The sequence below is a fragment of the Schistocerca gregaria genome, chromosome X, assembly GCF_023897955.1.
Source record: "Schistocerca gregaria isolate iqSchGreg1 chromosome X, iqSchGreg1.2, whole genome shotgun sequence".
Taxonomy (NCBI): Eukaryota; Metazoa; Arthropoda; class Insecta; order Orthoptera; family Acrididae; genus Schistocerca; species Schistocerca gregaria.
Genome location: NC_064931.1, coordinates 473,658,444 through 473,675,655, shown reverse-complemented (window position 1 = coordinate 473,675,655; position 17,212 = coordinate 473,658,444). Strand labels below are relative to the sequence as shown.

The following is a 17,212-nucleotide window of genomic DNA, read 5'->3' as shown; positions in this document are numbered from 1 at the left end:
GTCACACAAACAAATGTTAGGTAGGAAAAGATGAAAAATCACTTCAGCTGGCTCACCATTCCAAAGTAACTAACATAAAGATATATGAAACATAAAGTCTATGGATTTCAAATGTAAAAAAGCTACACTGCATAATATGCACAAACTATGAAATGACATATTAAGAACATACAGGTAACTAGATTAAAATGATCATCTATTTGATTTAATTTTCCTGTTGTACTGTTGCTGAGGCTGAGTCCTGTACTGCCTTTTTAATTATCAGCCTTACACAAATGTTGAAGTTTAATTTGCCCTTCTTTTACTACTAACTAATCATATTATTTCTTAGATCTAAATCAAGTTTAAAGGCACTAATGAATTAATGAACAACAGCATCTTCCCTGTAACAAAAGATCCACTGTTGCTGTGAAAATTCGGTAGTAGTTACCACCTGCACTGTAGTATATTTGTGCACTAACATCCAAAATATACAATAAGCTGAATTCATTCTAATCAAATTGAGGCAATGTTCTCCTATTTAGTCTCTCTGGTTTACAACATTTCTGGTACTACAAACACCAGTTATTCACTGTCATAAATACTGTATAGTAAATAGAAAACTGATCCTTTTCTTATTATGACATATATAATTCCTTTTTCCCACACTATATAATTGTCACTCATAAATTTTTCAACAGAACACTAACACCTTTCACTAGAACAGTGAACAAAACTCCATGTTGAATATCTTACTGCCTTTTAGTTTACCGTAAATGTTTAACTTCTTATACTCTGGCATTTGATACAGAGTTTTAAATGGTGTGTTGGACTTCTCTCTGTGGTGAGTGCTATTGTTGTGCTGGAAAACCAAAGTTTCAAGTGTGTGGTGTTTTCAACTGAATGAAAGCAAGACATCATATGCACAGAGAAGAAATGGGCAGTAGTTTTAAAAGAGTTGATGACAATATACCATTTGTTTGATGACAGAAATGTTCCAAACTATTTTCTTTTGCATACTAGAGGTACTCAATCATCTGTTGAATTGTCCCAGGAATTATACCATAATGAATAACTGATTCAAAGTAACAGTGGTAGACTATCTTTCTTGTGTCTGTGTTCATGGCACCTCACAAAATAAATGTCACAAAAGCTAAGATATTCAATTTATTTGCTATGTAATCTATATGTAACTTTAAATTTTGTTTAGAATTTAGGACTAAGAATTTTATTTGGTTTGCTCTTGTGATTCCCTGATCATTTCAAGTTATTTGTTCTAATGATTTCATCTGAAATTACATCATGTGTGTCTTACTGACATTCAGTTTTTGTCCATTTTGATGCTACCAGGATTTAAGTTTTTCTAAAATATTTTTGACAGTTGCTGCAATTTTTTGAAGCATTTCATTTTGAACTGCAACTAATGTATCACCTCAAAATAAGAGTGACTGAACATCAGCAGTAAGTGATATTTAATTAGCATAGAACAGGAACAGATGAGACCCAACATCATACCCTGTGGAATTCAATGAAAAATTGTTTTTCAGTCAGATGAGTAATTGCTTACTGGCAGAAGTAAAGCTGTGAGTACCGGGTGTGAGTCGTGCTTCGGTAGCTCAGATGGTAGAGCACATGCCTGCGAAAGGCAAAGGTCCCGAGTTCGAGTCTCGGTTGGGCACACAGTTTTAATCTGCCAGGAAGTTTCATATCAGTGCACACTCCGCTGCAGAGTGAAAATCTCATTCTGGAAACTTTCCCCAGGCTGTGGCTAAGCCATGTCTCCACAATATCCTTTCTTTCAGGAGTGCTAGTTCTGCATGGTTCGCAGGAGAGCTTCTGTAAAGTTTGGAAGGTAGGAGACGAGAGACTGGCAGAAGTAAAGGTGTGAGAACCGGACATGAGTCGTGCTTTGGTAGCTCAGATGGTAGAGCACTTGCCCGCGGAAGGCAAAGGTCCCGAGTTCGAGTCTCAGTCAGGCACACAGTTTTAATCTGCCAGGAAGTTACTTAAATTTAATGTTAGACTTACTCTTTACTTCCTATCTGTTGTGTATCAGCTGAACCATTGTGAAGCACTGTTCCTGATTCCACCAGTTAGTGATTTTTGACTAAGCAAGGAGTGATTCATTGAATTCAGTACTTTTCTTAGCCCACAGAATATTCATGTGACATTTTTACCATTATTTAACATGGAGTATGTCTCTTGAATAAACTGACTGACAGAATTTACAGTGTTGTTTCCTTGCTGGAAGTCAAACTGGTTTTTAATAATCATGCCATTTATTGTAAGGATTGTTTGAATTGCTCTTGCTTTAATATTTTTAAATATTTTAGAGAAGAGAGAAAGGGTAGTAATTCTTCTCATCTTCTGTTGACACCTTTTTGAATACAAAACTGTAGGGCCTACCTGCCTTTTGCGCTACTACAAAAGGAAAAGTAATGCACGGTTTATAAACTTCGTTTATAACTGATATCTTATTGCAACAATTTACATTACACCAATATGCAATGCTACCATAAACAGTATTGTTTCCTACTCAGGTTGGAGCTGACTGAAAACATGACAGTAATGTCTGATTTCTACTAAGCTTCCCACTTCCAGCAGGATTCCTGAGAAGTGACAAGTTATTACACATGTGTGATAATCTCAGAAGTTGGACCTTGTGGTGTAATGAGTAATAATATACATGTAGAGGAAATTATATTTCTCTGTAACTTAACATCAATTATCACATGTCCACACATACTTTTTTCAAGTAGAAATGACTGCAAAAGTGGCCTTATTCTTAAAGTGAGTTATATTTAATATGGGAATGTATACTTCGATTTCTTCATTTCAAACATATCCATACAGAATATTAGTATATCCACAAATGCTAGATGATTTTGACCAATGATTAAAAGCTGTGCGAGACTACAAGAAACTAATAATATCTAATGAAATATATCAAATCATGTATATACACTCCTGGAAATGGAAAAAAAGAACACATTGACACCAGTGTGTCAGACCCACCATACTTGCTCTGGACACTGCGAGAGGGCTGTACAAGCAATGATCACACGCACGGCACAGCAGACACACCAGGAACCACGGTGTTGGCTGTCGAATGGCGCTAGCTGCGCAGCATTTGTGCACCGCCGCCGCCAGTGTCAGCCAGTTTGCCGTGGCATACGGAGCTCCATCGCAGTCTTTAACACTGGTAGCATGCCGCAACAGCGTGGACGTGAACCGTATGTGCAGTTGACGGACTTTGAGCGAGGGCATATAGTGGGCATGCGGGAGGCCGGATGGACGTACCGCCGAATTGCTCAACACGTGGGGCGTGAAGTCTCCACAGTACATCGATGTTGTCGCCAGTGGTCGGCGGAAGGTGCACGTGCCCCTCGACCTGGGACCGGACCGCAGCGACGCACGGATGCACGCCAAGACTGTAGGATCCTACGCAGTGCCGTAGGGGACCGCACCGCCACTTCCCAGCAAATTAGGGACACTGTTGCTCCTGGGGTATCGGCGAGGACCATTCGCAACCGTCTCCATGAAGCTGGGCTACGGTCCCACACACCGTTAGGCCGTCTTCCGCTCACGCCCCAACATTGTGCAGCCCGCCTCCAGTAGTGTCGCGACAGGCATGAATGGAGGGACGAATGGAGACCTGTCGTCTTCAGTGATGAGAGTCGCTTCTGCCTTGGTGCCAATGATGGTCATATGCGTGTTTGGCGCCGTGCAGGTGAGCGCCACAATCAGGACTGCATATGACCGAGTCACACAGGGCCAACACCCGGCATCATGGTGTGGGGAGCGATCTCCTATACTGGCCGTACACCTCTGGTGATCGTCGAGGGGACACTGAATAGTGCACGGTACATCCAAACCATCATTGAACCCATCATTCTACCATTCCTAGACCGGCAAGGGAACTTGCTGATCCAACAGGACAATGCATGTCCGCATGTATCCCGTGCCACCCAACGTGCTCTAGAAGGTGTAAGTCAACTACCCTGGCCAGCAAGATCTCCGGATCTGTCCCCCATTGAGCATGTTTGGGACTGGATGAAGCGTCATCTCACGCGGTCTGCACGTCCAGCACGAAAGCTGGTCCAACTGAGGCGCCAGGTGGAAATGGCATGGCAAGCCGTTCCACAGGACTACATCCAGCATCTCTACGATCGTCTCCATGGGAGAATAGCAGCCTGCATTGCTGCGAAAGGTGGATATACACTGTACTAGTGCCGACATTGTGCATGCGCTGTTGCCTGTGTCTATGTGCCTGTGGTTCTGTCAGTGTGATCATGTAATGTATCTGACCCCAGGAATGTGTCAATAAGGTTTCTCCTTCCTGGGACAGTGAATTCACGGTGTTCTTATTTCAATTTCCAGGAGTGTATTCCCTACCACAGGTCACATTATTCATACCACGTTATACATCTCAGTGACAAAAACACTTGATATTCACTACTAGATAGTGGGATTGATCTCCATGATGGCTCCAGTTGAAGATGGCTATCATGTGTGAACTGCAAATTAATTCTTGTGAAATAATTTACCATGAATCATGCAAGTGTGATTATTGGTTTGACTTCTTAGGGAACAAAAACAAACTGTACTCAGTTCATATTGTTGCTTTGTTATTTAAGAATCATTGCGCAGTGATTGTACGAGCAGTGGACTTATAATCGGGATTCACTCATCAGATTGCCAACATGGATGGTGGGGCATTTGGTGAAGGAGAGAATATTATTTCCCCTGATAACAATAGTGTCAGTGATCTCATGGTAAGTTCTATGCACGGTTTGACTAGTGATCTAAGTAATCATGTAGTTGAAGATGAGTTAGTTGGAAGAAAGTGATAAAGTACAAAGGAACAGGTTTCCGCCCACCACCACCACTACCACCACCACTAACAAGACAAGCACTGGAAACAAAACAGACTGTTGAAGCTCCCAAAGTCATAAAGTATTATACATATGACATGTGTCAAAAAATGACAGGACACCCTCTAATCAATGGCATAATGAAATATTGGTCAGACACTAAAAATTTAACTATTCTCTGGAAATAAAAGAAAGCAATTAATTATAAAATCTCTTGAATGGTTGACCTGGTATGAAAATAAAATACAGGAATAAATGTCGTACCAGAATTCCTAGCCCCATATAAATACTGAGAAGAAAATAAACTAATCTTTGAGAATATTGTACAATATAAAGATTCTGCAAATTTGAAGACTACAATCAGCATTTTGTTCAATATTATTTTCCAGGATTTGATGAAGATTTATATTGGTAGCTCCAAGACCATGTGTGACCTAACTATCTAGAGACCCTATGTATATTATTACTATTATTATTATTGTGGTATACTCAATTTATTACTAGTTTATAGGGGGAACAGGTATTAGTTATTTATTAATACCCTATTTTTTGTAAATAACCATTCACAAAGTATATAGTAGAATAACCATTAATTAAGAACCTTTGTAAATGTGGCAGATGTCTGTATGGCAGTGGCCTAATGTCAATTTTAAAAAAAAGGGCTACAGTACTCTTTGTTAAAGTTTATTTGTCATATATCCTCACAGAGGTCATCTCTTTCAGATTGCCCCCATTGTTGATAACCCTCTTGTATATGACAGATTTTTATGGCTTACCTTTTTTAAAATTTTAGCTGCTAAGCTTATGTGCTTTTATATATTTTTTCCAGAAGCAAGAGAACATTCAGAACCAGAAACTACCATTCCTGAAATTCAAACCACTGTTGCACAAGATAATAAACACAACATAGCTCGAAGAGAGCAGTATTATGCAACAGTTCGCAAGTTACCTCCATCCCCTGCAGGACTTGAATGCATTCCAGGTAAAACTGTTGTCTATTTGTAACTAGCATTTAATACTTTCTGTCACATTTATTTTTGCACCAGTTTGTGTGATATGGTTTGCATAGCATAATCAGTTATTCATTCATTTTAACATTTTATTCTATATAATGTATTATGAAGGAGAACCTTCTGGAATGTGAAGTGAATGGAAATATACTGCTGCAGATAAAACCAATTGCTACAAACTGAAGCTTTACGTTATGTAAATATCTGTCATCAAAATTAGTATGTTTATGGTGTTAATTCAAAGCTCGACTTACACCCTATGTACTTTACATGTAATTCCAACTGGTGCCAATAAACATTTAATTCAGCATGGAACCCATTAATTCAAAAATAGATACTATTTTACGATTTATACCAGCCACCTCCTGTTGATCCAACTCAACTCCTCCACATTTATGTATGTGTGCTGGCGCTCATAAATGATAAACAGTTAATTGTGTACTATAACAATGTTTTTTTTTTAATTTACTACATTCATGGCTTCTACAATCTCTAACAAGGATTAGCAGAGCTAGAACAGAACTATTTAGTAAATTTGCTGTAGTAATGGCTAATGATAAAAGTTTGTAATTTTCAAACAATGGAAAATCCAGGATGGAATGTAACAGGTAAACCTATTGTCTATTTTTAACTAGCATTTAATACTTTCTGCCACATTTATTTTTGTAACACTTTGTGTTATATGATTTGCACAACATAATCAGCTTTTGTGGTTGTGAGACTACAGTCGTGTGTGTGTGTGTGTGTGTGTGTGTGTGTGTGTGTGTGTGTGTGTGTGTGTGCAAGAGAGAGAGAGAGAGAGAGAGAGAGAGAGAGAGAGAGAGAGAGACTCTGTTGTGTATTGTTGACAAAGCTGTGTGTGTGTGGTGTGTGTAAAAGAGAGACAGAGAGAGAGAGAGAGATTCTGTTGTCTATTATTGACAAAGCTGTTTATGGATGAAAGCTTTATTTGTGACAGTCTTTTTGTTGTGCCTGTTTGTGACTCAGCATCTCCACTATATGGTGAGTAGCAACTTTTCAAGTTTGTAACTTTGTTTCGGATCCCCCTCTTTTTCCCAGAGGTTTACAAACTCTCTGCCATGTGCCTATGTAAATTGTAAGGGTTGCCCTGAAAGTAATCCACTGCATTATTTCCTTCAATTGTTTATTGAGTGTAATGAGAATTACACACATGAAAAAATGGTGTTTTATCTACACATCCTATTTTTCCGAATAATCTTCATCCTGCTCTATGGCCTTCCTCCAGCGTGAAACAAGGGTGTGTATGTGCTTGTCCTGGTGGTGGAGCCAGTGTTTCACTGTGTGAATCATCTCCTCATCACCCTCAAAATGTCTTCCACAAATGGCATCCTTTGATGGCCCAAATAAGTGGTAGTCGGAGGGGGCTAGGTTGGGTGTGGCAGTCAAGGGTAGTCTCCCTAACTGCTGCAAATTGTGGAGCTCCACCAAAATTGCCTTCTGATGACCTCACCCTCTGTGCCCAGTGACTAACTATACTTCTGTCAACAGCAGATCCTCCATAGACTTTGCACGAGTTTATGAATATTCCCCACAGTTTCTTTCTCTGCAGTGAGAAATTCAATGATTGCATGATGCTTGTAATGTACATCACCTACAGACATTATTTTGAATCTGTCCTGCAGCTACACTACCTGTCATAACTTATGGAAACTTGCTGCACTCACTCAGGGGACTTCAAATAATACATATGTAATGTTTTACATTTGTAGCAATAGTTTTCGGTTAAGAAAAAAAAAAGCAGTGCCTTACTTTCCGGGTAATTCTCATTTATATCCCAAGGCTATGCAGCTAGTCTAGACTTGGTCCTTTGCACTTAGTATTACTTTAAATGCTTTAAGTGCTTATTGTATGCAAAATACATGAAGTTTTACAATGGTAAAAAGCCCATGTTAAGCTGTGGGTCTTCACATAATTGGCTGGATGGCCAAATTTACAGCTCAGATATAAGCCAGAGGATCATGATAGTAAATTACTGTGGTTATTAAAACAGAGCTTTAGGTTGGTAACTAATTTAATATCTATATTTGGGCAAACTAGCACCAAACTGAAGAATCAAACTCTAAGTGAAACACATTTTTATAACTTAATGCCATGTCTACATACACTGATAAGCCAAAAACATTATGACCCCCTACTTCAAAGGAAGTTGCCCCATCTTTTGTACATCATACAACAGCAATTCAAGCACAGATCTGACAAGTCCTTGGTAGTTGTTAGGAGGTATGTGGTATCAGATATTTTTGCATAGATCATGTAGTTACTGTCAATTACAGTCTGGCAGTTTGTAGGTGATGAGATGGTGTCCAACAGCATTCTAGATGTGTTCCATTGAGTTCAGGTTAGTTGAATTTGGGGACCAACACATCAATGTGAGTTCACTGTCATTCTTCAAACCACTAGAGCAAGATACAGAACATGTGATGCAGACATATATCCTGCTGGAATATTCCATTGCCATTGGGGAACACCTCAGGTATGAAGTACATGAAATATATTTGCAGTTGCAAATATTGACAACCGCCAGTTGTATAACGGAATGATGACAACGGAAATTTGTACCGTTTCAGGACATAAACTTATATTTTCCACTTTTTGTGAGTGGTCATCTTACCATTACACTATCTGAGCATGCTCCAAGGACAGACGAGACTTCCATATGTCATTAACCATGTGTCTACAACCTGCACTCATACATTCATTATGCATATTCCTGTATAGAGGAAACATTTTAAATGAAAGTCACTTGCCAATGGTCAGCCAACAGATGCATGCACGCATTACATTTTAATTCTGAACAACACAGACACTCAGACACTACAATACTGTATCAATTTACTGACACCGGGTAAGTGAATTCCAATTTAAATGTCTTCCCTGAACAGGAATATACATAATGGATGTACAGCTGCAGGTTGTAGAAACATGGCTGATGACATGTGGAAGTTTGGGTCTGACAATGGAGCATGCTGAGATATCTAATGGTAAGGCAACTGCTCATGGTAAGTGGGAAATCTGAGTTAGAGTCCTGGAATGACACAAATTTTCATTGTCATTTTTCCACTATACAGCTGATAGTTGTCCATATTCTCAACTGTGGATACATTTCATGTATTCCATAATAGCAGTAGTCAGTGTCTGTTGCTTTGGACATGGTTGCATGTCCAAAGGAGCATTGCATCATAATTCTGAACAACACAGGCCCTGCAATATCATATCAAATACGAAGGTATACAGGTGGCCCCAGTTATGTTCATGTTGCCTATAGCTGTCATGGTGCTTTCGATTACTACTACAGGTCTCATGGAAATCCAGGTGAAAGTGTTGCACAGTATAGTATTGTCCCAAACAGCCTGTGTCTTTGACAGAACAAATATTATGAACATCTGATTATCTGAATGATGGTGTATCCAGAATTCATCATTGGCCTGGTGTAAAGAGAAACATGACTCGTCTGACCAGACCAATCTCGGTTATCCCTCGTGCACTGTAAATTGTAAGTGGTTACATTGTTGGGTCAAAATTGTGCCTGCACCAGCATTGTACTCTATCATCAGATATGCCACCTATTGTGCTTTACAGACTAGTTAAGCTTCTGGCCTCCACATTCTGTGATGAGGCTTACACGTGTAACACGTTGTCACTCACTCATGGTTTCACCATCCTTCAACAACTGGTAATAGGTGGTCATGACAGTAGCACATGAACAGCTGACCAGCTTTGCTATTTCTGATGTGTTATTTCCAGGTGCCAGGTCACAAAAAACTGGTATTGTTCAATGTCACTTATGTCAGTGGATTTCCCTGTTGGTGGCCCTTATTATTGCTTGAATGATTACTCATTTCTCTCTGCTCCACTTATGTATTTTTCTTGCCTGCAACACCAGCAGTTGGATTTCAGTCTTATGGTAAGCAGTGGTTGGTTGGTTAGTTGGTTGATTTGTGGCAGAGGGCCAAACAGCAAGGTCATCGGTCCCACCAGATTAGAGAAGGATGAGGAAGGAAGTCAGCCACGTCCTTTTGTAGAAAGTATTGAGGCATTTGTCTGAAGCACTTTAGGGAAATCACGGAAAACCTAAATCAGGATGGCTGGACATGGATTTGAAGCATCGTCCTCCCAAATGCAATTCCAGTGTGCTAAACACTGCACCATCTCACTCTAGGCAGTGGTCATAATGTTGTGACTCATCAGTGTATAAACTCACCTCTGCAAGAACAGCTGTTTTCAAGGTCCTGGAAACAACATGAGTCATTCACAGTGTCCCAGGAGAGCATTCATTGGCAGATGTGCTCCTAATGTGATGCTGCCATTGGTGAGAAAACTGGCACTGGTATAGCAGTTCCTTACCACAATACTACCAAGGTTGTAACTTGTTCCAAGGCTGTGTTATGTGTATGTCATGTAACTTCATTTCCTGCTACTGTCTGCAGATAGAACTTTTCATAATTAACAAAGTGTAGCCCATCAACATTATAATGACAAGCCATTGTTACTAGTAATACTTCGTGATGGCAAGAACAATTTGGGACTGCTTGTATAGTGTAATCAATAGCACCCTAGCTTGCAAAACAGAAATGTGAGCCAGATCCAGACAGAATGTGTGTGACAGATTAACAACCATTTCTGGTGCACCAACCAGCCAGAGTGTGGTTTCAGGTAGTTTCTCATGTTCATTTAGGCAAATACTGGGCTGCTCCACATTTTTGATCAAAGAAAATTCAATACACTGACAGTTGAAATATAAAACATCTCCCACTCCATCTGGCCGACTGGTACAGCAACCATATAATTATTATTTTTTAGTAAAACAATCTTGATTGTGGAAATATTCTTTTAATGGCATGTTTTGCTTTTGTAGGGTATTATCAGATTGTCATGGATTGAGAGATGGCAAGTGCAATAAGGCAGTGATAGAATTGCACACATCTTGCGCCACTAAATGTAGTGCAGTGAAAACCACCTATCACAGTAGATGATGTCGAGCATGCATACAATATGCTCAACTCTATACATGCTTGAAGTGTTCTAATTTAATAGGTGATTTTCATTGCACCATCTTTAGTGAAGCTAGATATGTGCAATTCTGTTAACTGTGGTCATATCACTGCACCTGCCATCATGAATGTATGCCATGATAAACTGATGATACTCTGAAAAGGCAAAATGCATCACTAGAGCAATATTTTCAAAAGCAAGCCTGTTTTATTCGAAATAAAAAAAAACAGCTAAAATATGTTCTCACACAGAACAAAGCTTATACATTTTATAGACATGTGGCACACAAGACTTTCCCTCAGTACGTAACTGGCAACTATGAACAGGAAGACCATTGCCACAATGTGAAGTTAAATAAATTTGCCAAAATTTTAGTACAGCAGAGGCAAGAACTAGATGGGCTAAATGCTAATGAAAAGAAGAAGAAGGAGTGAAAAATTGGAAATTGTGCTAGAAACACAAAAATTTGGAAAAGAAGATAAAATTATTAGTAGGTATAGGAAGAAAATGAATCTTAAAAAAATGTGAAAGATACTAAAATTGTAAAATAGTGATATCATCACTAGAGCAAGTCTGAATTTGTACAGCATTATAAAACAGTATATATAATTATCTTTCTGAAACAGGACTGTAAGCATCCGCTTTTCTTCTAAAAAACATTAATACAATGAAATTGATTAATGAAGTAACCAGAAACATTTACATGGGAATGTTAAAGTTTAACATCCCAACAGTATCAAGAATAAAGGTAATATTTCTTCAGTTTTACAAATTTGAAGAAAAGAACTAATGGTGGCATTTCTGGAGGAACCATTGCTGCATTCAAGTGAAAGGGTATAAGGAAACCACATAATACATTAAATTCAGTGTGCTTAGACAGGATTCTAAATCATTCTATTCCTAAATACAAGTCTAGTTTCTCAATGAGTACATCACTCTGCTTAGAGATAACTTTTAATTTTAAACATAAAGGTTATTTGGCTGATTGAGAATTCAAACTGTACACCTCAGTGCTAAAAAAATATTGTTCTTGTATCAGCTGGAATGCATTCTATGTATATTAATTACTGTAAGCCTTGAGCTCATGAAAGGCATTTTGTTGCAGAGTACTCAGAAGATATTAGGCCATATGCTACTTTCCATGTTGCTACACCAGTCAACACAGAAAGCACAAAAATGCAGACATTTGTATACCGTGAAGGTGATGCATCACCAACTAGAAAGGTATTGTATTTTGCAATATAATAGTAAACTTCACTACAGTTCCAAAATATACTTAAACTTTTCAATATAGTGTGCACAAAGAAGAAAATTTCCTATTGCAATTAATTTTGTTTATGATGTTAAAGAATGTGACATTCTATGAAGAGTTATGTGAACAGCAAATAATAAATCAGTTCCAAAGTTCAGTCTCTAGGTTTCTCTAAGTACCAAATTAATCTACTTTTATAAACACAGCTTTAAACTGACATGCCATCTAAGAGCAACACAGCATCTATAACAGACATTAAAAATGGAAATGAGTGTATAGCATTGCTTGCTGGGAGGCCCCATTCAGGGGAAGTCAGCCGCCGTCGATGCCACATTAGGCAATTGGCATGCCAGTGATGAGGATGAAATGGTCATAAGAACAACACAACACCCAGATAATTAGTGGAGAAAATCTCCAACCTAGCCGAAAATCAAACCTGGGCCTGCTGCATAGTAGGCAACCATGTAACCACTCTGCTAAGCAGGTGGACAGACACCCTACCATACAAATAAGGTGATAGCATTGTGTTCAAAAGCTTGTAGTTCATTGTAGTTGAAGTTTGCAGAACAGATTCAATGACTTGCAAACCCAATGTAATTATCTTTTTTCTGTGTTTGTACCTTGAACCTACATCCATTCCTATGACTGAAGGTCTTTTGTTTTCAAGTGTACAAAGCACAGACTTGGACTATTATCTATTATTTGGTGTGCAGGCAAAACAATTTTAAAATATAAAACAAAATTCAATGAAAGGAACTTTTTGACTGAAATATGACTGAGAATGAAAACAAAAAAGGTAATCTGAGCAGGTAAATAAAAAAAACTGCAAGTTCCAGTACTTTTTTCATCATTAGACTACACTTCTAAAAATTTGTTGCAGAATCAGTGATCTGAGAGTTTTTGAAAATAAGTTTTTAGAAAGATTTTATTCATGATTATTCTGTGTAATGAACTCTTTATCATTTATTTTTTTCTAAAGATTACCATTAAGTCCCATCAAAATTTCTGCAAATATTGTGAGAGCTATTTCAATTATCTGAGAATTCTGTCTTCATCTATCATCTTTCTATTTCAGAATCAGTAGGAACTGACAGAGTTTGGACTAAAAAACATTTGACAGTCTTTGTGTTGTTTTCATTTGTTACGGTATTTCAAATGTTGTGGAAACAATTCTCAGTCCAACATAGCAACCACCCATGAATAGATAATTTTAAAACTAGGGCAGCCACAGCCAAAATAAGTATATATGATTGACTGGCCAGATATTACAGTATATCATGTGTATACAAACTGATTTTAAAACTATTAAAATATAAATCTGAATGAAAAGTTGAATAGTCCATAGTAGCTGTTTGTAGCTGTTTTTATTTTAGTCAACTAGAAAGCAGTTGTGTGAGTCACCGATTGTGTGAATTTCTAATCGATTTCAATAAAAATAACTACTACAGACTAGTGGACTTGTCATTCAGCTTTATATTTTAATAGTTTTAACACCTGTTTATATGCACCTGATTCACTATATGAATTAGTCAATCAATTACCTACACCCATGAATACTCAATGAAGAAGCAGTTACAGCATGAATTGCATGAAACATATAATCATTTTCTACCTGTACACACTAAATTCCATTTTTGACAGCACTATATAAGTCAATGAATGGTTCAAATGGCTCTAAGCATGATGGGACTTAACATCCGAGGTCATCAGTCCCCTAGACTTAGAACTACTTAACCCTAACTAACCTAAGGACATCCCACACATCCATGCCTGAGGCAAGATTTGAACCTGCAACCGTAGTAGCGGCACAGTTCTGGACTGAAGTGCTTAGAACCGCTCGGCCACCGCAGCTGGCCTACATAAGTCAGGTGTAGTTTTGTCTTTCTGTTCACTGGGATCTTAAATTTCCTGGTGGAGCTTTCATTCAATGTACTAGACTAAACAGGAGTGTCCCCAACATTGATCCCTGGGGCACCCCCACTTGGCAGTACCCCACTCATACCCCACATCACAGCCGTTTCAACATTGTGAATAATGACTTTTGCTGACTGCTTCACATCTGCTGTGCAGTGAGCTATGATAATTTAAGTATTAACTGTATTTTTCTTACTTGTCACTTCTTCTTCCGTGTGTTTTTGCTTTTAGGAAGCTTTAATTTTTGCATACTAGCAATAGTGTTCCATAGATTTCGTGTTTGTTTTGAATACAGTCAGAGTGAGTCCCTTTAGTCAGCTGTAGTGCCAGTAGTGCTAGTGTTTGTGCTGAATGCAGTCCAGAGACAGGTAGTGCTTATTTTCATTGTTTTCAACAAGAAGTGTCTAGTAACCACAGTTTGTCAGCTATCAGCCTCCTTTAGTGAACTAGCAGTCAAGTTAAAAGTTGATTAACTCTCTACAGTAAAGTGTTGATTTCTTAGGCTGGATGGGATGTGTGACTGCTGTATACGGACGCAGGAGGAGGTGGCCACTGTTTGCGAACAGCTGAACGTGTTGATGGCTGCAGTCAGCCGTCTTCAGGCTGCTGCCTTGAAGTTTAGTGGCAGTGGGGAGTCTGGTGCATCACATGGTACATCACAGGTTTTACATGCTTCACCCACGGTCCCTGCTGTCGAGTACCGGGCGCTGTTGTGCCACCTTCTCCCCAAGGGAAGTGGCGGGTTGAGCGGTGCATGAGGCAGAAGCTCAATGTGGAGGCTGGCTGTGTGGCATTGCCCGCTTCTTCAGCAAGGTGTGAGCAGGCAAATGGGGGGAGGGGTTTAAGGGGTTTATTAGTGATTGGGAGCTCCAATGTTAGGCAGGTGATGGAGCCCCTTAGGGAAATAGCGGAAAGGTTTGGAACAAAGCCAGTGTTCACTCTGTCTGCTTGCCGTGGGGTCTCACCCGAGATGTGGAGGAGGCCCTGCCGTCGGCGATAGAGAGCACTGGGTGCACTCGACTGCAAATTGTTGCTCATGTCAGCACCAATGACTCCTGCCGTCTGGGTTCAAAAGTCAGCCTCAGTTCATACAGGCAGTTGGCGGAGTTTGTGAAGGCAGAAAGCCTCACTCATGGTGTGGAATGTGAGCTAACTCTTTGTAGTATTTTTCCCAGAACCGAACGTGGTCCTCTGGTTTGGAGCAGAGCGGAAGGCTTAAACCAGATGCTCAGACTATTCTGTGGAGATCTGGGGTGCAAATTTCTCGACCTCCACTGTCGGGTGGAGAAATATAGGGTCCCCCTGAATAGGTCAGGCGTGCACTACATGCAGGAAGCAGCTACAAGGCTAGTGGAGTATGTGTGGAGTGCACATGTGGGTTTTTTAGGTTAGAGAATTCCCTCCCTAGGCCCAACAAGACGCCTCCTGAAACGCGACAAGGTAGTAGTAGGCAAAACGCAACAGGGAATAACAATATTAATGTGGTAATAGTAAACTGCAGGAGCATCTATAAAAAGATCCCAGAACTGCTCTCATTAATAAACAGTCACAATGCGCACATAGTACTAGGGACAGAAAGTTTGCTGAAACCAGATGTAAACAGTAATGAAATTCTGAACTCAGATTGGAATGTGTACTGCAGAGACAGGTGGAACAGTGAAGGGGTAGGTGTGTTTATAGCGATAAAAAGTGCAGTAGTATCAAAGGAAATTAACGGAGATCTGAAATGTGAAATAATTTGGTTGAAGGTCACAGTTAAAGCAGGCTCAAACATGGTAATTGGATGTCTCTATAGGCCCCCTTGCTCAGCAGCTGTTGTGGCAGAGCACCTCAAGGAAAATTTGGATAATATTTTGAGTAGGTTTCCTGACCATGTTATAGTTCGGGGTGGAGATTTTAATTTGCCGTATGTAGACTTGTAGACTCAAACATTTACAACGGGTGGCAGGGACAAGGAATCCAGTGAAATTTTTTAAGTGCATTATCTGAAAACTACCTTGAACAACAGATAACTGACTCATGGCGATAACGTATTAGACCTTCTGGTGACAAACAGACCCAAACTATTTGAAACAGTTAATGGAGAACAGGGAATCAGTGATCATAAAGCGGTTACTGCAGCGATTATTTCAGCCATAAATAGAAATATTAAAAAAGATAGGAAGATTTTTCTATTTAGAAAAAACTGACAAAAAGCGGATTTCAGAGTACTTGATGGTTCAACACAAAAGTTTTGTCTCAAGTACAGATAGTGTTGAGGATCAGTGGACAAAGTTCAAAACCATCGTACAATATGCATTAGATGAGTATGTGATAAGCAAGATTGTAAGAGATGGAAAAGAGCCACTGTGGTACAACAACAGAGTTAGAAAACTGCTACAGAAGCAAAGAGAACTTCACAGCGAACATAAACATACCAAAAGCCTTGCAAACAAACAAAAATTACGTGAGGTGAAATGTAGTGTGAGGAGGGCTGTGCGAGAGGCATTCAGTGAATTCGAAAGTAAAGTTCCATGTACTGTCTTGGCAGAAAATCCTAAAATTTTTGGTCTTATGTCAAAGTGATAGGTGGATCAAAATGAAATGTCCAGACACTCTGTGACCAAAATGGTATTGAAACAGAGGATGACAGACTAAAGGCCAAAGTACTAAATGTCTTTTTCCAAAGCTGTTTTGCAGAGGAAGACTGCACAGTAGTTCCTTCTCTAGATTGTCGCACAGATGACAAAATGGTAGATATCAAAATAGATGACAGAGGGATAGAAAAACAATTAAAATTGCTTAAAAGAGGAAAGGCCACTAACATGATGGGATACCAGTTCGATTTTACATAGAGTACGTGAAGGAACTTGCCCCCCTCCTTGCAGCGGTGTACTGTAGGTCTCTAGATGAGTGTAGCATTCCAAAGGATTGGAAAAGGGCACAGGTCATCCCTGTTTTCAAGAAGGGACGTTGAACAGATGTGCAGAACTATAGACCTATATCTCTAATGTCGATCAGTTGTAGAATTTTGGTACACATATTATGTTCAAGTATAATGACTTTTCTGCAGACAAGAAATCTACTCTGTAGGAATCAGCATGGGTTTTGAAAAAGACGATCATGTGAAACCCAGCTTGCGCTATTCACCTACGAGACTCAGAGGGCCATAGACATGGGTTCCCAGGTAG

General features: G+C 39.3%; 1 protein-coding gene across 1 annotated transcript in view; it reads left to right on the top strand.

The window, feature by feature from the left end:
- LOC126298148 (Down syndrome cell adhesion molecule-like protein Dscam2) overlaps positions 1-17,212 on the top strand; it is a 560,143-nt gene that overhangs the window by 527,281 nt on the left and 15,650 nt on the right. Inside the window, exons 25-26 of the mRNA XM_049989461.1 lie at positions 5,683-5,835; positions 11,982-12,100. Coding sequence (XP_049845418.1) covers positions 5,683-5,835; positions 11,982-12,100 — 272 coding nt within the window. The remainder of the gene's footprint in view (positions 1-5,682; positions 5,836-11,981; positions 12,101-17,212) is intronic.